This window comes from Sminthopsis crassicaudata, chromosome 1 (genome assembly GCF_048593235.1).
Source record: "Sminthopsis crassicaudata isolate SCR6 chromosome 1, ASM4859323v1, whole genome shotgun sequence".
NCBI classification, from domain to species: domain Eukaryota; kingdom Metazoa; phylum Chordata; class Mammalia; order Dasyuromorphia; family Dasyuridae; genus Sminthopsis; species Sminthopsis crassicaudata.
In genome coordinates this window covers 172,506,369-172,531,804 of record NC_133617.1, presented here as the reverse complement: position 1 = coordinate 172,531,804, position 25,436 = coordinate 172,506,369, and the positions used below count along the sequence as shown (strand labels likewise).

General features: G+C 36.0%; 1 protein-coding gene and 1 pseudogene across 4 annotated transcripts in view; both read right to left on the bottom strand.

Moving 5' to 3' along the window:
- The window catches only part of LOC141544804 (N-acetyllactosaminide beta-1,6-N-acetylglucosaminyl-transferase-like), a 176,407-nt gene that overhangs the window by 42,701 nt on the left and 108,270 nt on the right, over positions 1-25,436 (bottom strand). Inside the window, exon 1 of one of the 4 annotated variants that reach the window (XM_074271364.1) lies at positions 5,090-6,356. The exons of the other annotated variants lie outside the window; for them this stretch is intronic. Within the exon in view, the coding sequence (XP_074127465.1) occupies positions 5,090-6,014 (925 nt within the window). The 5' untranslated portion in view covers positions 6,015-6,356. Of the gene's footprint in view, positions 1-5,089; positions 6,357-25,436 lie in introns of those variants that run through there. 4 annotated transcript variants of the gene reach the window in all.
- On the bottom strand, positions 21,569-24,559 carry LOC141553235 (glyceraldehyde-3-phosphate dehydrogenase-like; annotated as a pseudogene).

Genomic DNA, 25,436 nt, shown 5'->3' with positions numbered 1-25,436 from the left:
TCTAAGTAGACCAAGAAAGGAATCTTACAGAAGGTGAAATTTGAATTAAATCTTGAAAGAAATCAGAAATTACAAGGGTAGGAGTACAAGGAGTAGGAGTACATTACAACCAGAGAAGGCATTCCTGACAAAGACATAGAGAAGGGAAATTGAGCATCATGTGTAAGAAATAACAAGACAACTGGTAAGGCTAAATTGCAGAGTGCAGAGAGGGGAATAATATAAGAAGACTAGAAGAGGCTAGGTGGTAAAGAGTCTTAAATGACAAATATTAATATCTTTCTATATGATACTGGAAGTAATTGAGAACCACTAAAATTCATTAGGGTGGGAGTGGAGGTGCTGGTGGTTGTGGTAATAATGTGTTCAGGACTTCACACCCTGTATAAATAGGAAAAAGCCTTTAAAAAAAATTTTTTTTTCTCAAATCCCATCTTCTATAAGAAGCCTTTCCTAGTACCTCATATACCCATTTCCCTTTCCCTCTTATAACCACCAATTTTACTATGCATGTATGTACACACACACACACACACACACACACACACACACACACACACACACAGAGTGCATGCTCCCTAATGCATGAGAGCACTAATACTAACCTGAGTGATAGTGCAAGATGAAAGGGAACTCATCAGAGGTAAGATTCATCTTTCATTTATACTGACTGTTGTAGGTACACAATTATTTGCATGTGATCTTCTCTTTTGGAATGTGAGTTCTTAAAGACAGGGGACTGAGTTTTTCTCATTCTGTTCTGTTCCCAGAGTTTAACAGAATATTTGGCACTTAGTAAGCTATAATAAATATTTATAAATTGACCTTTTGGAGGGGGACAGAGATGATATGGTTTGATGGATTTGAAATTTAGAGACCTCAGTTTTGAGTCCCAACTCTGTGGGCTCTTGGGCAAATAGCAGGAACAAATCACTTCTCTTTCCCCAAATTTATCTATCTTAAACCCCAAACAATTTTGAGGAAGGGTCTAGATCAGTCATATTTCACCCATTTTTCCAATCTTTCTACTACATGTGAGTTGTCTTCTCCCTCTGATCCTGTGTAGTCCCTCTCCTATTGAGGAATTTCTCTCAAAATGTCCATTTTTCAGAAAGGGGACAGACCATTCATTTTTCATCCTCATTTGCCTACAGGCAACCTCTATTTTTCAGTTCCTTTTAATGAGCTATCTTTCACTGTTAGAAAGCAAGTTTCAGAAGAGCAGGGGCTGTCTTTCTGCTTATATTTGCATCCTGAGTTCTTAGCAGTTTCTGATACAATTTTTAAAATTATCATTTATTTTGGATTGGGTGATCTTTTAAAATTTCTTCTTATAGGGGCAGCTAGCCCTGAAGTTAGGAGGATCTGAATTCAAATATGACTTTAGACACTTAACACTTCCTAGCTTTTTGACCCTGGGCAAGTCACTTAACCCCAATTGCCTCAGCAAAACAAAAAAAAAATCCCATTTCCAAATTTCTATCAACAATGCCTCATCTTAATAGCAAGATATTAATAATATGTCCTCTTGGTTATTACAAGGCTTGTTAGTTATCTCATTAGATAACATACAATGTACTCTGGAAATCCAAGTTAATGTCAATGATTATAACCAAGCGGTACTCTTTGTAGTCCTAGGAGTTGGCTTATGAACATGCTTTATAGGTGTTTGTTGAAATGAATAAAATAATTTGGTTCTAAATTCATATATTTTTCAAAATATAAATAAATGATTTCATTAAATTAAATTTAAAAAATTAAATTTAGCAGTTTCTTAGCCTTCTTCATGTTGTTTAATTTGAAAAAAAGAGAGAAAGTACTCCTAGTAGAATTCTCTGATGAGATTCATATACAGACACAGGGCAGCCACCCAGTTCAATTCCTTAATTTTACAAATGAGAAAAATAAAACCCAGGGAAGTTAAATGTATTCTTGCTCATAGTTACAAATATAATATCAGAGGCATGATTTGAACTTTTTTGCTTCCAGAATTGGAACTTTCCTCTTCTAACACAAATCATCTAAAAGCAAATGTGTTAATGTACATCAACATTAAAATGCTCTATGTATCATTTGTTATTAATGAAAAAGCATTTATTAAGAATCTATTACCATGTGCCAGACATTGTACTAAGCACCAAAGTTACAAAGAAAGCCAAATCCCAAGAACAAACAGGAGTATTTTAATGGTGGAGACAACTTGCAAACAGATATATACATAAGAGATATATATACACCATAAAATGGAAGGTGATCTCAGAGGGGAAGGCCAAGCATGGGAGAGTCAAGTGGGAAATAAGCTGGGAAAGATCTTATGCAGGTGGAATTTTGAGCTGAATCCTAAAGAAAAACCTGATGGAGCTAGGAGGTGGAGATGAGAAAAAGAGGATATAATATTTGAAGGCCTATTCTTATTATATTTTTTAATGAGAAAATTTTATTTAAATTTACTGATTTTAGCTAAGGACAATATTTAATCCGGGTCACTGTAAGTTATGTTTCTAACAGTAAACTTTGCTTAAAGAGTATCACGTAATGTACCTATTAAGTAAATAATGCTTAACAATATGATTTAAAACTGAAACCAAATTTAATTAACAACAAAGTTGTTGGTAGTAATAGGTTGTTCGTTTTTGGTTTGTTGTACTCTTAAAGAAAAAATGCCCAACAGTAATTCTATTCTCGTGTATGAAAAACAACCTCCTTGGGGACACTTTATTTTATTTCCTTTTATAATAAGTACAGTGTTATTTTTTGTACCTGAGACTAGCCTCAGTGTTTCCTTATAGCTCTCTCACCCCTCCCAACCAAAGATCCCTCATTTCTCTTAGGCCACACAAATCCATTTACAAGAGAGGAGGATACTTTTACAGAAGGAAGGAAGGACTCAGACTACAGGCTTCCCTAGCATTGTTTTATCAAACTTCTTCATTGAAGCCCTTCTTGTGCAACTATAGATCACAAATTTGATACAATGGCAATATTCCTGAGCATACACATACTAACTAATCCTATAGTTTTTCTCACAACCAATTCAATCCAATTAATCAATCAGCAAGTAATACAATGTTTACAGGGTGATAAGCTCAGAACAAAAGGCTAGAGATACACAGAAAAGCAGAAAGTTAGCCCCTTCAGAAAGTTAGTTTGTCTTTATAATTAAAAGGGGAGGGTGAAGCTGAACCCCTCCTTACTCCCATTCCCTTTTTTTTTCCACTTTCATTTCTCCTCCCAGAGATATGGCCTAGAGATTGCTTTAGATGTACAATATATAAAAATGAATTATGAATCAGTCCCTACTCAGAAGTGCTGGAGAGGTTCCTAGGTTAGGTGGGTGCAATAGCTGACAGTGATATCTAATAAAATCACATTCCCAGCAATCATGTGAATTTCATTGCCCCTTAGTTATCTAGGCCTGGTATCAGTTCCTTTCCTAAGAGAAATTCAGATATCATCCATTAAAAAAAAAAAACAAAAAACAAAAAACACATCTATGTTGTATTTTCAGAGGCAGGCAAATATAGTGCTACTTTGTGTCTACTCTAAGGTAGAAAGGAAGTTTCAAATAGCAATCAAATATTCTGGTGATACATTAAAAAAAAAAAAAAACAGGAAAAGAAAACCTGTGGTTAAAACAAACAGGTGGGAGGAGGGGAGGAAGGAGACAGAGACAAAGACAAGAGACTGAAGGGAGAGAGGAGAAACAGAAAGACAGGGAGAGATAAGCATCTGCTCTGGGGCAATATGGGGTCACCTACTAATAAATTAATAAACATTTATTAAGAGCTCACTATGTGAAAACACAAATGTGAAAGCAAGCAATTATTCCTATAATTCACTAACTTTCCATTGCATACATAGGAGCATACATAGTTTTGGGAATATAACCAGTGCTTAGAACAAAGATTAAGTCTGTTTCCTGCCATCAAAAGCAATATTTGGGACTTTGGCAAGTTAGTTATAATCAATTGAGAAGATTCCATATTACAAAAAGACAGAGGCAGGTCTGAAAGACAGAATTTCTTTAAAAAAAAAATTGTCATCTTGAGGCAGGCCAAAAGTAAATGTTTTCAAACTATTATGATTCTGTCAAGCATATTTTTGTCTTTAGAGCCAAATATTTAGCACCCTTGCCTCACTTGCTAAATGTACTGATTTGAATAAAATATCAAGGGAAAATTTCCCCATTTTAAACTGAAAGTTGTATATATTAGACAAGAGTTTAGATTAGTCATCTTGAGGCTAACTCATACATGGAGGAAAAGGAAGTGTTGAAATAAAGATATGTATGGGAACTTTTGGAGATAAAGTAGATAAAGGTCTGGTCTTCGGGCTAGAGACAAAGGTTCAAACTCTTAAGATACATAGACATAGATACCCATGACTTTGGGTAAATCACTCAAATCCTTCACTAGATTAGGTGGAAAAATTTAAACAAAGTAACAAAGCAATTGGAGATAATAACAAAAGCTGTCATTATATAGGGCTTTAAGACCAAATAAATGGGGCCTTCCCAACAATGATCAAGGCACAAGCCCTTGAGTTCCTTAAAAACAATGAATGTTATGATTATAAAATAGTGAAAAAAGTTTTTTTGTTTGACTGGCAATCTGGTTTATAAAAGCAACTGTAAAGAGTTAATTTTTCCCCTGAGCAATAGTAACCAATTGGAAGAAGTACTGAGCTTTCCAATTTGATGGACACCTTTGGACCAAACATGTGGAATTTTAAGTTCCCATTTGCTGAAAATGTTAATCTTATTACTTTATAATCACAATTCATTAAAATTAAGTAACTTTAGAACTCTAAACAATGATAATAGCCTTGAAAAGCCATTAAATTTGACCTGTACAGTCTATTACATCTCTCTATGGATTTTCTGCAGTCATATATCATATATAATTCTCTGGATCTGATGTCTACATAGTCATATAACAGTCACAAGTAAATATATAAAATCATGCTTAAAATGTCCTGAAAACCGAAAGATTTTTCCTACTTATGTTTTTTAAAGACTCATTCATAAATTATGGCTAGAGCACCACGGAATCAGTGTGATCTGCATGCAGAATTTAAAAATCACACCTACCAGAGATCCGATTGAGTGTCACCCAGAAATGCTCATCAGGGCTGTAGGTGTCCTTAGACCACTGCAGTAAATCAATGGCTCGATGGTCTTGGAGAACAAAGTTGACAAACTCCCTCGTAAGGGCAACATAAGCTGAACCAAAGTAAATTACTAGTTGATGGGGAGGTAAGGATTTTAAAATATTGGTTTTTTGCATATACGAGACTTGAGGACTCAAATATTCTTTGAAAACATATTTAGTCCTTTCAATAGCATGTGCAGGCGGCAGTACCCCTGGAGTGATATTTTTCCCTTTAAATCCTTTCAGATGCTGGATTATTTCCTTATTGGTTTTCAGAGGGAAATCTTGCCCACAAGTGTTAATAATATATTTCCATTTTACTTCAGAAACGACAAGGTCTTTCATGCAATTCAGGTCAGCATGGAGCCTGGATATTCCACCATAGACAACTGGCTCCATCTTGGAGGCAAGAAAAGCATTGGAGAAGCAGCCCACCAGCCACTCCACAGCATCTTTAAATTCAGCAGTAGCCTTCTCATCCACATGAATACAATAAACATTCTGGGGCATGTAAACAGCCCTGAAAAGTCTCTCAAAGGTTTCAAAATCTTTATGTATGACCATTACATAGGCTAAAGGAAACTGGGCTTCTTCTTTCGACAGAGGAGCTGTTATGTAGTGACTTTGGAGCAAGTACTCCTTACAGGAGAGACTTCCAAATGAAGGCATTAATACTTTCTCCCACGCAAATGTTGGCCTCCCTTCTATGACGGCATTACAGGATTGGGATAGAGAATATCGCTCATTAGATACATTTAACCGCTGATAGCTCTTCGGTTGGTAGAGTTGATGGTTGTACAGAAGGACAAAGAGGGCCACGCTCAGCACAGGAATGACAAAAAGATAATATTTCCCAAAGTTCATTCTTTTGATTCCTCAGGAGGAAAAAAGAATCCCTCTTCAGGGACTGAGAACTGATCGGTTACTGAAACCCGTAAGCCACCCAGCCTCCAACTTACTTTTTTGGAAGATCTTGCATTGGGACAGGTTCTCAGCTGTTTTCTAGTCCAGTCTCCAAAGAAGACATGTGGTTTAATTAAGAGTTGTTCTCTAATTCTGTCTCCAGTCCATCCCCCCCAGCTTCGGCATCGGATAGCAAAGCTCTCGTCTCAACTACGTGCTACGTGTGCTCTAGTGCAATCAGCTCTCGGAAACTGGTTACTCGGATACAAGCTGAGAGCTAGCCCAACCCAGCGCAGCCCAGCCCAACCCTCCCGGCTCTTTATTTGCATATGAAAGCGGGGGTAGATCTTTGTAAATTACTTTAGGGTAGGTTAAGAGAACCTAGTTCCGGTAGGAGCTTTTGTTTCTGGGGAGACACCTTTACCACCTACCCCCATTCACCAAACTATTTATTCTGCTTTCTCGGATCCTCCCACCCTTGTCCCACCCACCCACTCATCCAGCTAAACACCACTTTCTTTCAACACCTGCAAAAGTGCAAAAAGTTGTAGCAACTGTTCTCATAAATTCGGTCAGCAATCGGTTCCTTTTTCTCTTTATGATCCCTAGCCACTTCTTACTCATTTAAATAGTATGTTTGCCTTCTGGGGACTATCGTAGGTGGGCAGGGAAAATGCACCTGTGCTCTGATCTATTCAGAGTAACTAGTCACACAAAAAATCTTTTTCATGGAGGTGTATGTTCACTGATTTCCATTAAGTAGAATCTCACGGGGCCACATGCATGATCTCTTTTAGTGAAAGACATGGAAAGGTATGTTTTGCAAAATTCATCCTCTGCTGATATGGGGAAAATCCAGAATTCGGTAGGGCTTGGGATTTTGTTTGGGAGCCAAGGTTTTTAAGTTGGGAATTTTAAACAATAAATACTAAGAAATATGATTCACGGAGCACAAATTAGCTCCTATTACATATAGTCAGCCAGTCAATAAACATTTATTAATCATTCATTAATTGTCAGGTGCAGAAATAATAAGCACAGAAATATAAAGTGTGGAGATGATAATTAAGTACAAGTTATGTGGAATGGGCGCTTTTGAAAGTCAAAAATTTCTCATAATATTTACTATAAGAGCCTTGCACTTTGATTCTTAGAATCCACACACTTCTCTTTCTTCTTACTCTCTTTTCCTCTTTCCTGCAAAGAAGTAAAAAGGTCTAGAGTAATTAGGAATTATCAATGATTTTAGAAAAGACCTTGCAGACCTGTTGGTGGCAAAGGGATCTAAAGCTTCTTGCTACTGTATAAAATGCGTTTCCCCCCCTTAAAACATTTTGTAAAAACATGTTTAAGTACGCTAGTAAGTAGACCTAAAATCAGGATGATCAGGATGATACTCTTAGTCCCAATCTAATCTCTCCAGGTGAGTCACAGCCTGCCTGCACCTCAGTTTCTGAATCTGTAAAAGGGAGATGATAATAGTAACCATTCACCGGGTTGTTGTGAGATAACAGGAGAGGAGTTAACATAAAAGTATCTTGCCAATCTTAATGTGCTATATGAACGTTAGTTATTATTATCAAATGAACAGAACTATCCTTATCTGTAATTCTTGTAATCTTGTATGGGGGCAGCTTAGGTGACTTAGTGGATAGAGTGCCAAGCCTGGATAAGGAAGAATCATCACCCTGAGTTCAATTTTGGTCTCAGACATTTACTAGCTGTGTGACCTGGCCAAGTTACAACCTTTTTTGCTTCAGTTTCTTCCTCTGTAAAATGAGCTGGAGAAGGAAATGGCAAACCATTTCAGTACTTTAACCAAGAGAAACCTAAATATAGTCATAAAGAATGACTGAAAAAAAAAAACCCAACTGAGTAATAGCAAAACAAAACCCAAAACAAACATACATGAATTCTTCTTTACAGTGGTACAGTCAATAAAGAGGTAGGGTTTCTTAATTTTTTTTTTTTAATGTCCTATAACCCTTGTCAGATCCGATAAAATCTTTGAACCCCTTCTCAGAAGAATGTTCTTAAATTCAGAAAATAAAATACATATGCTAAGGATTACAAAGAAAATCAATTATATAAATTTTATATTTTCAACAATGTTGAAATTAAATTATTAAAATATTAACTACTAAGTATCAAATAAATACAAAAATAGTTTTAAAATGTATAGTTATTATATAGGTTAAGAATCTTTGAAAGGGGATCTTCAACCTTATCTTATTTATTATTATGGTTCCATCCTTTGTTTTCTTTTTCTTTTTTCTTTTTGCTCAGGCAATTGGGGTTAAATGGCTTACCCAGGCTCACATAGCTAGGAAGAGTTAAACCCAGATTTAAACCCAAGTCCTTCTGACTTCAGGGCTGATGCACTATCTACTGCTCCACCTAACTGCCCCTCCATCCTTCATTTTTATTAGGTTTTTAGATTTTCAAAGCTTTTGGCTTACCTTACTTCATTTGATCCTCTCAATAATTCTGTGATGCAAGTGGGGCAGGTATTAACTGAAATTCCAGAGGATAAATAATAGCCTGGATGGGATTTGAAGGGACTATTTAACCCCCCTCCCAATTTGGCTAATGAAAAAGTTGAGGCCCAGAAAAGTCAGGCTACAGAAAATAAATCAAGCCTCCTGAAAATGACCTTAAAAGTTCCAAATACCTTGTTACTAGAAGACATTAAAGCCTCTTGAAGTTGGGTGATTTCTCCAAAATTCTACAACCAGTTGGTATTAGAATTGAAACTAGAATAAAAGTCTTTTGATTTCTTATGAAACTGATATTTTGAACATGAGAACAGAACTTTCCATGAGGCATGGGGTTAGAGGGAGGTAGTTGTAGTAGGACCTGCAGCTTCATCACTGGCTATACTTGTAATGTGGAATTCCCTTCTAAACAAGAAAAAAGCAGCTGCTCCAACCCACATCCCTTCCTACCCAGGCTTCCTCCCACCCTTTTCCCACTCACTTAGTTCTTTACTCTAAATAGATCTTGATTGTGCTTATTTAGTATTAGAATCTATAAAGAACAGCCCCAGGTGGGGCAGTGGTTAGAGTGCTGGTCCTAGACTTAGGAATGCTCATCATATGAGTTCAAGTCTAGCTATGTGGGAAAGTCACTTAACCTGGTTTGCCTCAGTTTCCTCATCTGTAAAATGAACTAGAGAAAGAAATGGCAAGCTCTAGTATCTTTGCCAAGAAAACCCCAAATGGGGTCAATAATGAACAACAAAATAAAGGGTCACTGTAACCTTGGGAAGTTGCTTGGGGTAACAAGAGTTCAAGGCTAGTCAAAAATTTTCAAAGACTCCATAATGCCTATGAAATTAAGTTCAAATTTCTTTGCCTTCTATAAGTCATTAAGGATCTCTACAATCTGTTTTTATTTTTCCTATCTTAGCTCATATTATTTCTCCTGATCTCCATACTTTTGCTGCATGGAGTCATAGATCTAGATTTGGAAGAGATCTTTCATTACATACAGGACTTGAACCAAAGTTTTCCTGATCTTGAAAACAGCTCACTAACTCTCAATACCATGTAGCTCTTAAGTGTTGCTACTGAAAAAAGAATGAAAAAAAGAAAATGTAAATCTAGCTCAGGTCTATGGGCTTCTAGTTTCTAATTCATAGGACACTATCATTCTGGCATCTTTCCTGGTTCCCAGGCAACAGAATATACAACAAAATCTAATCAGTATTGATTTGGCAGACAATGTCTCAAATTCTGTTTGAAAAGTGCCCTGGTCTAAGTGCTTTCTCCTATTGTACTAAAAGAGTCTGGTCACCATTAATATTTTTTTGGTCCCAATTCCTCAGAGAAAAAAAAAAAATCCTTTCCTTTCCTGAAGTTTTTAAATACGTTGCTTTGCTCATTTTGTTCCTTCTTGTTTCTCAGAATCAGCTCAGACAGAGTGGAAATTAGGTTTTTGGTGAAGAGTTGAGCAGCATCTGTCTTCCCTCTTGCTTTCACTTCTCTTTTCCTGACTCATAGATATTCTCTGTGTCTTACTGCCATTTTAGGTAAAAGATACCATGGGCAAAAGAAATGCATGAAGGAAAAAGGAAGAAGAAAGGCTAAGGCCTTTCAGTGCAGGCCCAGTGTGTATTTTTGTTTTGTTTACCTGAAACTGTACTTCTACAGCAGGGAAGCTTTGTGATTTGCCAATGAGAAGATGCCCAAGAAGCCATCTAAATATGAATGATTCTATCAAAGTAGGTTGGAAATAGGGTATTTTGCAACAATCTTTATAGACTTTCAGATTTACAGCAGCAATCCAAAAAAAAAAAAAAACATTAAAAAAAATCTGGCTGGATCTTTAAAAATGAATTTGATGAGCAGCAGCAGAACATTTTTTTCTGATAGAAAGAATCATGATAATGTGATGCCTTTTAAGCAGATGGCTGAACCCTGGGAATGTTTGGTCAGTATCCATGGTTACCAGGGTTGAATGGACATTTTCTTCCAGCAAATGAAAGAGTAGGTTAAGTTATTAATTTCCTACTAAGCTTTAGTTGATGTTAGTGACTCAATTGTGTTTTGAGGACCAAGACATTGAACAATTGCATTACATGGCCATTTTTTTCCTGCCACATCCTGACTATCCCTGTTCCATTGCAAATTTAAAAGTAGTTCATCTTTCAAAGACCAGGAATGAGGGAAAAATAAAATCTCAGAATCCCTAATGTTAAAAATTATATGTTGGTCTAGCTTGGTCCTAAAAAGAATTGCACATAGATATTGTTTTCCATTTTCCTTTTCAATGAATTGGTATTCATTCAATTGTAAGAAAATTATCATAATCCCCCTCCATGTCCAGGAACCTTAGTAGTAAATAAGGATGCAAATGTAGTGAAAAGGATTTGTTTTTAGGCAGAAAGGTATAGGCAGTGTTTTTGACTCTAATTTCCACTACTCCACTTCTACTACTTCCTAAAAGGTAGGTTTTTCTGCCTTTATTTGCTCTCCCTCCAATCCATCCATGAATATTAACATATTCATTTTTATGTAGATCTGGACATGTCCTTCTAAAAGTCAAAAATTGTCAGACTCCATAATGCCTATAAAATTAAGTTTACATTTCCTTGTCCTCCTTAAGGGATCAAGGACCTCTAATTATCTAACACCATCTTGATTTTCCTATCTTAGTTCATACTATTCTTCCTGGCCCGAATAGTTTTGTTGCATAAGGTCATAGATCTGGGTCTGGAAGGGACTCTTCATTACATAGAAGACAAAATCAAAGTGTAAGAAATTTGGTTAGGGACACACAGTTTGTCAACATTAAGATTTGGATACAGAGCCAAGGCTCCTTCTATTATATCTCAATTATTCCTATTGTATTATATATCTTTCTACATTTTGAATTCCTACCTAGCCTTTGAATTCCAATCCAAATTTGTTCAAGAAGTCTTTTATACGGTCTTGAGCCATCTTTTGTCTCAATTATTATTAGCCTTTAGTTGCTGAATGGGCATGGCCTTAGACAAACTGAGACCAGGAAAAGACATTAATTTTGAAAGGCCAAGGTCACCCACTGCATCCTGGGTTATCACCAGTCATCTTGACCTTTTTGCCATTGGACTTTGATGACTCTGAAGGAAAAAGTGAGACTGAGGACTTTTCTAAACTCTGCTTCTCTTGAATCCAATTCTTGAGCAAGTCAAGATATTCCTCTTGTGATATCATTCATTGGTCCTCTTCCAGAATGAAGAACGAACAACAGCAATTGGTTTTAACATCATCACTCTTTCATACATCTGTCATATGCTAGAAAAACTTTCAAACACTTAGAGATGTCTAAAATAATTAAAGGGAAACTACCTCAGATAATAGTGCTTTTTCTCTCTTAGCAAATCTCTAAACCTAAACTAGAATAGCATTTGGCACATAGTTATAGAGAAGATTCCTGCTTGGTTCCAGTGGTTGGTCTGGATGATGTTCCTTCCAACTCTGAGTTCTGGGATTCTAAGATTTTGTATTCTAGTTATTTCTTTGTCATCTCCCTCCACTAATCTATATATTCCATGAAGTATGAGAATGTTTCTATTCTAAACCATGTATTTCCCTCAGCCCCCAGTATACTACCCAACATACTGAAATGTTTGTTGAACTGAGTTGTATAAAAGTGAAGAGTAGTTGGATTAGAGACTTTTGTTTTATATTCAGGCAAATCACTTAACTGCTCTGGGCTTCAGATTCCTTTTTTTTTTTTTTTTTTTTTTTTTTTGTTTTTGTTTTTTTTTTTTGTTTGTTTGTTTCATTTATTTATTTATTTATTTTTATTTTTTATTTTATAATTTAAAATTTTTTTTGACAGTATATATGCATGAGTAATTTTTTTATAACATTATTCCTTGTATTCATTTTTCCAAATTTTCCCCTCCCTCCCTTTATTCCCTCCCCTAGATGACAGGCAATCCCATACATTTTACATGTGTTACAGTATAACCTAGATACAATATATGTGTGTAAATCCAATTTTCTTGTTGCACATTAAGTATTAGATTCTGAAGGTGTAAGTAACCTGGGTAGATAGACAGTAGTGCTAACAATTTACATTTACTTCCCAGTGTTCCTTCTCTGGGTGTAGTTTGGGCTTCAGATTCCTTATCTATAAAATGACAGTTCTATGCTAGATGACTTCCTTTTAATCCCTAAATCTATGATGAAATGAAACCATAAATTGTCAATCCTTCTTTTCAACTCCAGGAATCAAAAAAACACTGTGTTACACTGAAGAATTGTCAGGTTTTTTAGAAGCAGTATACTGTAGTGGACTAAATAACTGGATCAGAGTTCAAATCCTAACTCTGTGACTGTGTTAACCTGTTTAAGCAAGTCATTTAAAGACAATTTCCTCATCTGCAATTTTACTATTATTGTTATTATTTTACAAAGAATGGAAATAGATAAGTTCTGAGGTTCCTTCCAACTTCAAAACTTTAATCCTATGATATTATTCTGGCCCCCTTCCCATCCTCCAACCCCTCCAAACATCCCCCCCACATATATTATTTTAGCTCTAATTTCTAAGAAAATAATTACCTAGATAGAAACAGATTTGGGGATCTTTCAAGGTCATAAAAAGGCTTACTAAAGAACACATGACTTACTACCTTTATAGAGGTCCCCACCCCCCAAAATTTGTATACATTAGTTCTTGCATATTCTGCCTTTCATTTATAGCTATTTGCTATTAGAATACATTTAATCTCTCTTCCACATGACAACCCTGTAAATATTTGAAGAATACTGTTATTTCTTAATATTTTCTTTTCTCTAAGCTAAACATTCCAAGTTCCTTCAACCAGTTTTCCTATAAACATGATTTCCAGAAACATAGCTATCTTTACTTATTGCCTTCTGTACTTTCCAGAATGTAATGAGGCAAAATAATTTTTTTCTCTATTATCTGTTAAAGTAGACTCTGAATGAATGAGGTATTATATTGTTTTAAGACTGCTTCCCTAATCCCATTCTGACACCTCAAGCAAGTTTCTAAAAGGTCTTGTTAGAGGAGATTGTCACTTACTTATACACAGAAACAGTAAGATTATGTGATGATCAACTATACTAGACTTAACTCTTCTGTCAATTGTCAGCCACCACAAGCATAATGGCTGAGATATCTCAAGGAAGAAAAGGTGCAGATGAACAGAAATCTAGAAGCAACTTTTAAGTGCTGTACTTTGACCCATGCTTTCTGTCAGCTACCATCCTGTGCCTAGAAAAAAACAAAAAAACAAATCAGAGCTATTTCAATCAAGATTGATGGTTGTAAGGGTGGCTCTGTTTGATTCTATAACTGGGATCTATTTTTTGGACCTTTCACCAAAGAGTTCTACTATTATTTCCAGGATCTCATCCTTAACTGATCCTGTGTGTAGATTGGTGCCCTTCCTCTGGGATAAAAATCTTGAACACTTACATAGGGGAGAGTGTTATTTCTTTTTACTCCTGAAAGAGAAGAAATCCAAAGAGGGGAGTTCTGCTGGTCTTTGTTAACAATCTGTAGATAGGCCAGGAGTCAGTACATGAACCTGAGTTGGTCAGTCTTTTTCCAGACAAGGCTAATGAATGTAGGCTTTGGCTCTGGATCCCTCCCTATCTCTCTTTTTACCTTCTCTCTTCTCACCTGTTGAAGGTGAAAACATGAGGATAACTCTACTTCCAGGTTTTCTTATGCATTATAGGGACAGAATTCATGTTCCTGGGCATGTGACAGCATCATTATATTCTCCATTTATCCCCAGTGTGATTTTAGAAACCAAAGGGCCACACATATGTAACTATTCAACTCACATGAGGCCCCCAGAAGAAAAGCAAAAATCACTGACTAGCTATGGGCAGCTCCTTCTCACGGACAGCTCCCATCCTTATAATTGTGTCACATCCTTTTCTTTACTGGCAGCAGTTGTCTATTTCTATTGCTGAGTCAACTCATCTTTCATAATCATCCCCAGCTGTGTTCTCTCCCCAGCAAGAAACAGCTTCCTAGAGTGGTCTGGCCCTGTTTCAGAAGCATAATAGATCTAGTGGTAAGGATTTGTGAGAGCTTTTCCTTTCTTCCTGTTGTACTATTGGAAAATTTCCCTTTCCTTCCAAAATATGTGTGAACTAGAGAAGTGAAATCAGAGAGAGAGGCACAGGTAATCAAATATGGTCCTTAGGAAAATATTAATTATCTGAGGAAATGAACAGTACTAGTTTAGAATGTAGGCAGTGATAGAGATTTGAAGAATTGTAATGTATAACTAAAACAGCATCTTTGTTCTCTCAAATGTGGAAGTGAAGTAGAAGGGATGTGGACAATGGAAGTTATTGGAAAATAGGAAGCAAGATGATGATAAAGGCAAGTAATGTAAAAGTGCCACTCAAAGAATGGATCAGGGTATTATGTTCCCCATTTTGTTGTTGCTGTTATTAAGTCATTTCAATCAAATCTTACTTTTCATGATTCCCATTTGGGGTTTTCTTGGAAAAGATAATGAAGTAGTTTGCTATTTTCTTCTCCAACTCACCTTACAGATTAGGAAACTGAGGCAGAGTTAAGTGATTTGCCCAGGATCATACAGCTAGTAAGTATCTGAAGCTGGATTTGAGCCCAGAGAGATGAATCTTCAGGCCTGGCATTCTATCCATTGTGCTACCTAATTGTCATGTATTTTGCAAAAGAAGAATTGTAAACTATCAATCACTACACAAAAGATGATTTCAAATCTTTAATAATGAGAAAACTGTCAACCAAAACCACTCTGGGTTTTATCTTATACCCAACAAATTGGCAAAGATATCTAAAGACAGGAATAGCTATTATTGGTGGAGTTATGGAAATACACAAACAAAAATATGTTGTTGATAAGAGTTGTGAATTAGAACAACTACTCTGGAATGAAGTTGGTAATTAGGCAAATAAAGTGACTGACTGTCAATACCCTTTGCCCCAGAGATTACACGCTATATCCATAGCCCAAGAATTTCATTAACTAAAAAAAAGGCTCCATAAGCAACAAATATTTATAGCAATATTCTTCATGGTAGCAAAGAATTGAAAATAATGTAGATGTCCATTGCTTAAGGGAATGGATAAACAAATTGTGGTACATAAATACAATGAAATATTTCTTTACTTTATAAAATGACAATCCATAGAAAGACATATCAGTTGATGCAAAGTGAAGTGAGTAGAGTCAAGAAAATAGTAACACAATGACTGTGTCAACAGAAGGGGAAAGCTAGATGATATAAAAACTAAAGATATCAATAAAAATCTAGATTTTGCATGTACACACAATATTGTGGTCTCAGAAAAGAGAAAAAAAAGGCTTATTTGGGGAAATTCTGTGAACACCATCCAAAATTACTGAGTCAGGGTTTGAATGGCTGTGAGAGCAGCAATTTTGATCTGAGAGTGGGAAGGAATTTTCTCTCCATGTAAAAGATGAATTTGCTTCCCCAGGGAGTGCTCAAAGTAAGAAAAATGACTAAGTACAGCTTTAATTTGGGAGAAGTAAAAATAAGCTAATAAAGATTAACAGAATGACTTCCAACATCCTGGAATCAAGGAACTAGAAGACTCCAAGTACTGAACTAGAGAATAGCAGGAATAGACTAACCAATGACAATTCAAAATAAATTTGTAACATGTGTCTGTAATTTTCAGTCAAGGCTAATATGTGAATTTGTTTTGTTTGATAATACTTTCTATGAGGGAGGGCTTTCGGTTTGGAGAGAGAGCTGATAGAGAGTGTGAGGGAGTAATGCTAGCGATGCATTACAAAAAGGAAGTAAAAGAGTTTCAATGAAACACTTTAAAAGTACAAAAAAATAGAAGTCATTAAAAGTTCAGAAGGGGACACAGGCAAAGACAATGTTAGGACTGTGATGTTAAGTTTAATAGGGCCTGGGATTGGACTGATTACATCAATGTAGGGAACTCCCAGATGACAGAAACTCCCTTTTATCAAAACAACTTGGCCTAGTGCCTGCAATTTAGTCTTAGAAAGTTGTTTAGAGTGCTTAGCCTTGGTGAGATTTGCCCACCATCACACAGCCAAAAGCTTAAGAGATGGATAAGAATTCACTTCTTCCTAACTTGGAAATTAGTTCCTTCTCCACCATGTCATGTCATTTCTCATTTTTTAAAAAAAATTATTTATAGATTTAAAGCAAATTGGACATAATGGACATTCACAGAATCATTACAATTCTCTTCTGTTCTTTTTACGTTAAAACATATATGATTGTTAAGTTCATAATAAACTTTTAAAATGTGACTATAATTGACCTATTTTGTGTATCACATGGCCCTTCTCAGTTCCTCATACTATAGTGTAATGATTTGTCCACTTGGCTGACTATGCATGTGTTGCAGGAAGTGCTGTGGGAAGGATTATTGTAGGATAAATTAAAGAGAGAGGATTTTGAGAGGAGAAAATTTCCCCTTTTCTTTAGGGTTGAAGTTATTCAAGCTAGTGAAAGAGAACTGATGAGGAAACTCCCATTTTGGAAAATGCCCTGAGGGCCACATTTTGTCCCAGCTTACAATACATTTCCTAAGTCATAGAGCCCTCAAAATATAAATCCTTAATGAGTTGAAAGAGAAGATCCCCTATCAAGTAACGCTGATGCATTTCTCAGGCCTATTCCATTCTTCCTGTGAGTTGGCCATCACTTTAGGTTTGATAAAGGAAAGGGACTAAACATTTATATAATATTTACTATGTTCTGGACATTGTTTCATGATATTACCTCATTTGATCTTTACTACAGCAAGGTAGTTATTATCCCCATTTTACAGATGAGGAAACAGGCAAACTGTGACTTGTCCAGGGTCACTCTACCAGTATCTCAAGACAGGTCTTCTTGACTCTAAAGAAGTTTAACTCTTCTGACACCTAGCTGCCTCTGAAAGGCTATTCCTTCAGAAAGTTTTTTTTTTTTTTCACAAGTGCCATACCTGCCACCTACCTTCCACCAGGGAATGATGGTGTTGTATAGAAAGACACTTTATGAAATAACAAATACTTTTTGAGTTCTGACTGTGTGCCTATATGCCAGGTACTAGGCTAGACAGATTGAGATACAAAGATAAAAGAAATAGTTCTTAGACTGCAAGGAGTATTTTTCTATTTGCAAAATAAGTCGATTGAATTTTTATGTTTTTTTTTCTCCTTTTCTATAGTTTCTGTGATAATTAAATCAGTTAGTGTGTTAAAGTATCTCTTATTCTCAGGACCCATTCAGCCCATCTGAATAAGATGTTAGCCAGTAAACCCAAACCATGTCTTAAAGCACCATGCCTTACTCCAAAACCACTCTGATTCTCATCTATTGGCCGTCTATAGGTTCTCAGGCCAAGCCCTTTTTAGTCACTGTTTGGGTCCAGATAGACTCAGATTGAATATAAATCACAAACATCTCTTCTTTGCATTTCTTCTGAGGGTCTTTCCCTCCCAAATTTATTTGGATTTTGTTGTTGTTGTTGTTTTTTGGACTAGGTGAAAGAGGAGATTCTTTGCCTCAATTATTACCTTACCTTAATCACTGAATAGATATGGCCTCAATTAAACTGAGACCTGTTTAAGACCTTAGCTCAAAAAGGCCAAGGTCTCCCATTGCATCCAGGGCCATCTGCAGTCATCCTGATCTATCTGGCCACTGAACTCAGATAGCTCTAAAGGAAATGTGAGCAGTTTTCCTTCACTTAAATCCAGTTTACTTGCATGTCATGGTATCACCTCCCTAATGTCATGATCTCTTCCAGTATGAAGGACAAACAACAACAACAGCAAGCTAATGGAGGAAACTGAATAGAGTCATTTAAATAAATACAAAATGTATGAAGAGGGGTAGAGACTGGACCAAGTAGAAAGTTTCAGGATGGATATTCCTTCTACCAATGCAAATCAGTCCATTGTCTGCAGTATAGTCTTCAAGATTTTCCTATTGCACTGAGGTGAAGTAAATCTGTATATATCAAAGATAGGCTATAAACTCAGGTCTCCTGCATTCTAAGGGCAGCTCTCTATCCATTCTGCCACGTTGCCTTTCCAAAATATGCAGTAAATATGGTACAAGGCAATTTCATGGCAAGGAATCAGGAAAGACTTTTGGAAGGAATTTGCACTTGAGTCTCAGCTTTGAAGTAAGTAGGGAATTCTGAGGTAAAGAGAAACAAAATATGCCAAGCATGGATAAAAGCTTATGCAAAAATAAAGAGGTAGGAGACACAATGTTGTGTATGTGAGGGACAGCACTCTGTAACTGGACTTGTATACAGTGTGTGTGAAATCAGGTGTATATTGTTTACAAAGATAGCTTGGATCAGAATGTGAAGGGTTTTAAATGCAAATAAAGGCCAAAGAAATTTGTATTTCTTGCAAGAGTGAGTTAGTAGGGCTCTTTGAATAAGGGAGTGCAATGGTCAGAACTCTGTTTTAGCAATATTATTTTGTTAATTGTAGATCAGATAAAGGTGAAACTTGAACCAGGAATAGTACAAATGAGAAATGATTAATTGAACTGGGGTGGTAGTCTTTTGAATGGAGAGGAGATAGATGGGCTGTATTTGGCAACTGACTCACTGATTGACTGTGAGGGCTGAGAGAAACTGCAGTGTCCAAGATGACCTGAAAATATGAAATTGAATGACTGGAAAGAAGTAGGAAATTTTGGCACAGGGAAAAATTTGATGACAAAGACACAAAGTTCTATTGTGTGTATATTGAATGAGTTGCCTAAGGGATAAGCAGTTAGAAAAGTCCGATTAGTAATTAGCAACAGTGGATGGAAGCTAAGAAATAACTGGAAGTCCAGATATGTCGATTTGGGAATCTTCCATATAGAGATAATTGACCCCAGCTGATAAGACTATCAAAAGAGAAAGTATAGATGGAGAAGAGAGCCCAGGTCAGTACGCCATTAGAAGGTGGTTGAATGATAAGTAAGCAAAAAAGACAAAGGAGGGGCCCTACAAAGCTAAAGAGAAGGAAAATGGGAAAGACTGACCGACACAGAAAAAAGCAATAGAACAAAATCTAGCCAGGAGAAAGTTTCCTGGAGGAGAGATGATGATTGCCAGAGGAAATGGAAGGCTAGTCAAGAATCTCAAATGCTAAGGTTCTGGCAATTTAAGAAATCCCTGGTAACTTCAGTTTCATTTTTAAAAAGTAAACTTATTACTACCTTTTATTTTCACATCATTCTTATAGCTTTTCTTTTTCCCTTTGCAGAGAGTATATGTATACATACACATATATGTGCATGTATAAAATTCTTTAAAGCAAAACTGATACATATCACAAAAATCTGGCAAGTTCTATATCTATGGATCTCCTAATTCTGCAAAGGAGTTGGGGGAGGTAACTTCTCTACCTATTTTTTAGGACCAAGTTTGTTTTTTTGTTTGATTTTTTTTTTTTTTTTGGTAATGTTGCAACATTCACTTATGGTTGTTTGATGGTTTGTTGTTTTTTTCCACTTGCATTGTTGTAGTCATTGTATATGTTGTTTTCTAGACTGCTTCTCTTTGCATTTCATGTTAAGTCTTACATGCTTCTTTCTCTTCATTAATCATATTCATGTTTCTTACAGCATAGTAATATTCCATTACATTCATGTATAATTTATTTAGCTATTTCTCAGTTATTGGGCATCTAATTTGTTTCCAGTTCTTTGATTTCACCAAAAGTACAGCTAAAAATATTTTGGTAGATACTGAATCTTTCTTTTGTCTGTCACCCCTTTGGGGTATGCATGGAGTAGGATCCTAACAATAGATTCTCTAGATTGTAGAGTAAGATTATTTAAAAACTGTGAACAAGTAATTTTAGAGGAGCAGCAATAAAGAATATTATTTCCCTCTTGACCATAAGGAGATAAGCAGAATGAGACACACATTTTGGGACAGTTTCAACATGCAATATTTAATATGTTTTTCTTTCTTCTCTCCTCTTTCTCCCCTTCCCCCTGCCCCAGGTCAGTAGATGGAAGAAAGAAAAAAGAATGTTTAATAATTTAAAAAAACCTCAAACATTTAAAAGAGGAGGATGATTGGTATGGGGTGGGGGTGGGTGGTGGATGGGAGATGATGATTGCCAGAGGAAATGGAAGGTAATAGAACTAAGCAACCAAGCTTAGCAAGAAGGAATACCTTGTCATTAAAGCCTAGAGTAAAAGAGTTAATTGGGGATGGTTTCAAAGGGTTTTGAGAGATACAATAAAGGATAAGAGAAAACACATAATAAAGAGTTGAAATATTTGACTGATTGAGATAGAAGGAAGGAATGATGTGGGAAACAAGAAGAAGAGAGAAAATTTGGAAATGTTGCTGTGTTGACAGTGACAATGAATTATGAAAAAATATAAGAACTATGATGCAGAGGTGAGGATTTAGTTTAGATTATATAAAATTAATTTCTAATGGTCACAGAATAAACACAATTGTGTGATTTTTTTCTGTAGCACTAATCACTACCCAATCAGCTAGACTTTCCTAAATGTAACCTACATTTATCTATCTGCCTGGCTATTTGTCTGTCTATCCATCTATCTACCTATCTATCTATTTATCTTTCTATATCTTTCTGTATATTTCTCTGTGTATATTTAAATAGGATTATTAGTTAACTCATTTTCTGCTTGTGTCCCATTATAATAGTTAGCTAGCTCTCTTAAAAGTTATTTTAACTTTTTAACTATCCCATAGAAAAGCCAATTATTACCTAAAATTTGGATAATTTATTAGATAAAGGTCACACATAACAACAACAAAAGGTAGAAAGTCATGTTAGTACTTGGATGGTTCACACAAACCTGAGGTTTTTCGCTTAAATCATTCATGTAATTGTAGCTTTTCTGCTACTTTTGAACTAAACTCTTGCAAATATCTACCATTGCTCTTTTTGAATTCTAAACCTGCTTTCTGAGAAGTTCTCCTAGATTACTGATCTACCACAGAATACAGTAAGTCAAAGTTTTAAATGACACCAGCCTAGGCCAAGACTACTCAGTTTGTCTATACTACAATGGATAGTGCAAGATAATTTCTCCAAGTTTATTGATAAATAGATTGCCAATGGAAGAAAACTGGGATGAGAAAACCCTATGTCAACACATTTCCACCTTCTTATCATATAAATTTTTTTTTGTACTGAATATGGTAACTTTGTTGATGATGTACAATATAGGATACTCTAGGCGTCTCCATTTACTACAGGTATGGCTTAGGGACAATAATGTGAAGGGCATGAGATCGCCAGTATAAGAATATAGGTTAGGGATGTGGGCTCCCCAGTGGTGGAACAACTTTTTTTGTCAGGAAGATCCATGGGCTTCCTCCTTTACTTCTTGGAGGATATGTAGACCATAAGGTGGAAACACAGTTGCTATAACCATACTCATTGTCATCCTCAGGAAATGAGCCTGACAAAATGATTGTTGAGGGCAATTCTAGCACCAGTATCAAAAATAGAAGAGTGAGTGTTTCTGTTAAAGTCACAGAATATAACCTGGTCTTCTGTTGTAGTCCAAGATCCCCTTCAAGGGTCCATCTGCTGCTTGCTTCACTCCTTTCTTGATATCATCATATTTGGCAGGTTTCTTGAGGAGGCAAGTTAGATCCACAACATGGGAAGTCTGTGAGTTTTCCTTCAGCTCAGGTATGATCTTGCCTACAACTTTAGCAGCAGTGGAAGCAGGGATGATGTTTGGTCAACAATACACTCATCACTCCACAGCTTGTCAGAGGGGCCATTCTGGGGTCTTCTGAGTAGCAATAATGGCATGAACTGTAGGCATGAGTCCTTCCACAATGCCAAAGTTGTCATGAATGACCTTGGCCAACAGGGCCAAGCAGTTGTAATGCAGAAGGCATTGCTGACAATCTTGAGGGAATTATATTTTTCATGGTTCACTCCCATCACAAACATTAAGGCATCAGCAAAAGGGCAGAGATTATGAATCACTTAGCTCCATCCTTCAAATGAGCCCCAGTCTTTTCCATAGTGGTAAAGACACCAGTGGACTCTGCAATATACTTGGCTACAGAATGTCCACATTTAATATTGGAGGGATCCCACTCCTGGGAGATGTTAATGACTTTCCCATCAATAACAAGCTTTCCATTCTCAGCCTTGACAGTGCCCTTGAACTTGCCATGAGTGGAATCATATTGAAACATATAAACCATGTAGTTAAGGTCAATGAAGGAGTCATTGGTGGTCACAATGTATATTCCACCAGAGTTGAATGCAGCCCTGGTCACCACGTGTCCAATCCAGCCAAATCCATTGAGTCCATCTTCACAATCTTGTTTCAGGGATGTTACCAAGGGAGCAGATCCTGGCACTGAGCTTGGAAGAAGGGCTGAGAGCCACATCTCTCCTTATTTTATTTTTATTTTTATTTTTTTGCAGAGGTAAGAGACTAGGGATGTGGAAGACTGCATATATTGTCAGACTTAATATGCAGCTTAGTTTTGTTGAACTGAATTTTGGTTTTTTCTTATTTTTTTGTTTTAAGAGATGGTGGACATTGGTGGGAAATTTAAGTTATCAAAACCAAAAGGTATCAATAAAAAGTTAAAACAAAATAAAAAAGTAGAAGTAAGGATGTTTGGCTTGAAGAATAGATCTTAGGATAATAGATTTAGAGCTAGATGTGGCTTTATAAGTCACATCAATCAAATCATTTTACCTAGAAAGCAATAAGGGGCAGATTCCCTTTCACTTCTACTCTCCACCAAAGGCAATAACATCTCCTTTATCTCCTATGGGGAGTCAAATACTTTTTGGTATCTGTCTCCAACAGTTACTCCTTACTCAGCAGCCCAGGGAGATAAACTGGAAACATGATGTGTAGAGAGAAATAAACAAGCTAAAGTTAATTTAATTATACCTCTAGACCAAAGAAAAGCCTGAGCTCTTGGGGCAACTGTGAGACAGTCTGGGATGTGAGAGAAGAGAGAGTGCTTCCATATTATATGTAAGATAGTGCTTCTTTCCTAGGATCTTTTAAATGCACTTTTATAATTTATACCTTTTCTTTCCCTTCCTCTTCTAGCAGTTTACCTATGAATGAGGATTTTACAGGATGAAGGGCTTTCTTCAGGTCCTTTCCTCATCACCACATATATACACATATGTATACATATACACACATCTGCTTCAGCCAGATTTAAAACAATCTAGGCAAAAGAAAAAGAAACATAGTTCAGAATTATGGGGATTATGGAAAGATCTTCCCAATTTATAACTAGAGTATTTTCTTTTTATTTATCCTTGACCTAATACATAGGACTTAGACAACTTATTTTTTCATGACAATGTGAATATATCTAGATACATACATATTTACATGTGTATATGTATACTTGTATATATGCTTATAAACATATTTCACCCAAAGCCTAAATCTCTACAAAGATTATTTCCTTATACAGTTTGTTATTACCTTGCATGTAAAATGATGAGGTTAGAAGGTTTTCTAATATTCCTATCTGTCTCTTTTCCAGGGTAAATATCCCAAGCTCCTTTGACCAATGCAAACATTTGGTGATTTTAATTTCTTTAATCCTCCCCTCATCCTGGTGATCTTTCTCTGTATCTTGTGTTGTAGAATCTAAAGGGTGGCATTTCAAACTAGACATGGTTGTCCATATGTGACCTGATCAGTTTCTGTTCCAGCAGGATTATTTGCTCCTTTGTTCAGAACATTATATTCTTACCTGGAGTACTGAAATAGCATCATAATTAAGCTTCCTACATCCAGTTTCTCTACTCTCCAGTCCATCCTCCACACAGCTGGCATGTTTGTATATGCCAAACATATGTGTCTGATAATGTTTAAAAAGCTCCAAAGGCTTCCTATTGCCTCTAAAATAAAAATATAAATTCTCCTATTTGGCATTCAAAGGTCTTTCCAGCATGACTCCAGCCTACCTCTCTAGGCTTATTGAACATTACATTTTTTCACACCCTTTACTTTGCAGGCAAATCGTCCTATGGTTGTTCCCAGTACAAGATGTTCCATTGCTTCTCTCCTTTTTTTTTTTTTTTTGCTCAGGCTACCTCCCCTTTGCTTCTCACCCCTCATGCCTGTTACATATATATATATATATATATACACATACATACATACATACACACATATGAAGATTCCTCTTCCTGAGTTTAAATCTGGCTTCAGACACTAGCTGTGTGATCCTTGATTAGTCACTTAATCCTATTTGTCTCAATTTCCTCAATTGTAAAATGAACTGGAGAAGGAAATATCAAACTACTTCAGTATTTTTGCCAAGAAAACCCCAAATGGTGTCACAGAGTCAAATATGACTGAAAAAAGACCAAATAACAAAATAATAGACATATGTGTATGTATATATATTTACTTTATATATTATTTGCTTATCTGTGTGGATGTCAGAGTACCCCAACAGAATGTAAGCTCCTTGAGGGCAAGAACTGTTTCATTTTTATATTTGTATCAAAAAATGCCTATACAATGCCTAGTTTGTCATAGGTATTTAATCAAAGGGTCAGTGATTATTAGTGAATATCAATGAACCACATCAATCAAGCTATCACATTAAGCTAGCATTATACTAAAATTCTGGAGCGTTGTGTGTGTGTATGTGCTTTTCATTTGTATTTACATAATTGACCTCTTTTTTTAAACCTAAGAATAGGATTTTTCATTTTTCACTATTAAATTTCATCAAGTTACGGTCAGTTCAGTGATATGACTCCTGCAAATTATATTAGAGTTGGAGAACTTTCTTATCAATAAGTAGAATTAAAGAAGAATTTTTTTTAGGAGTATGAGGAATTAGAAATGTAATTTGAGAAAATGTTCTGAATGTTCCTACCAAACA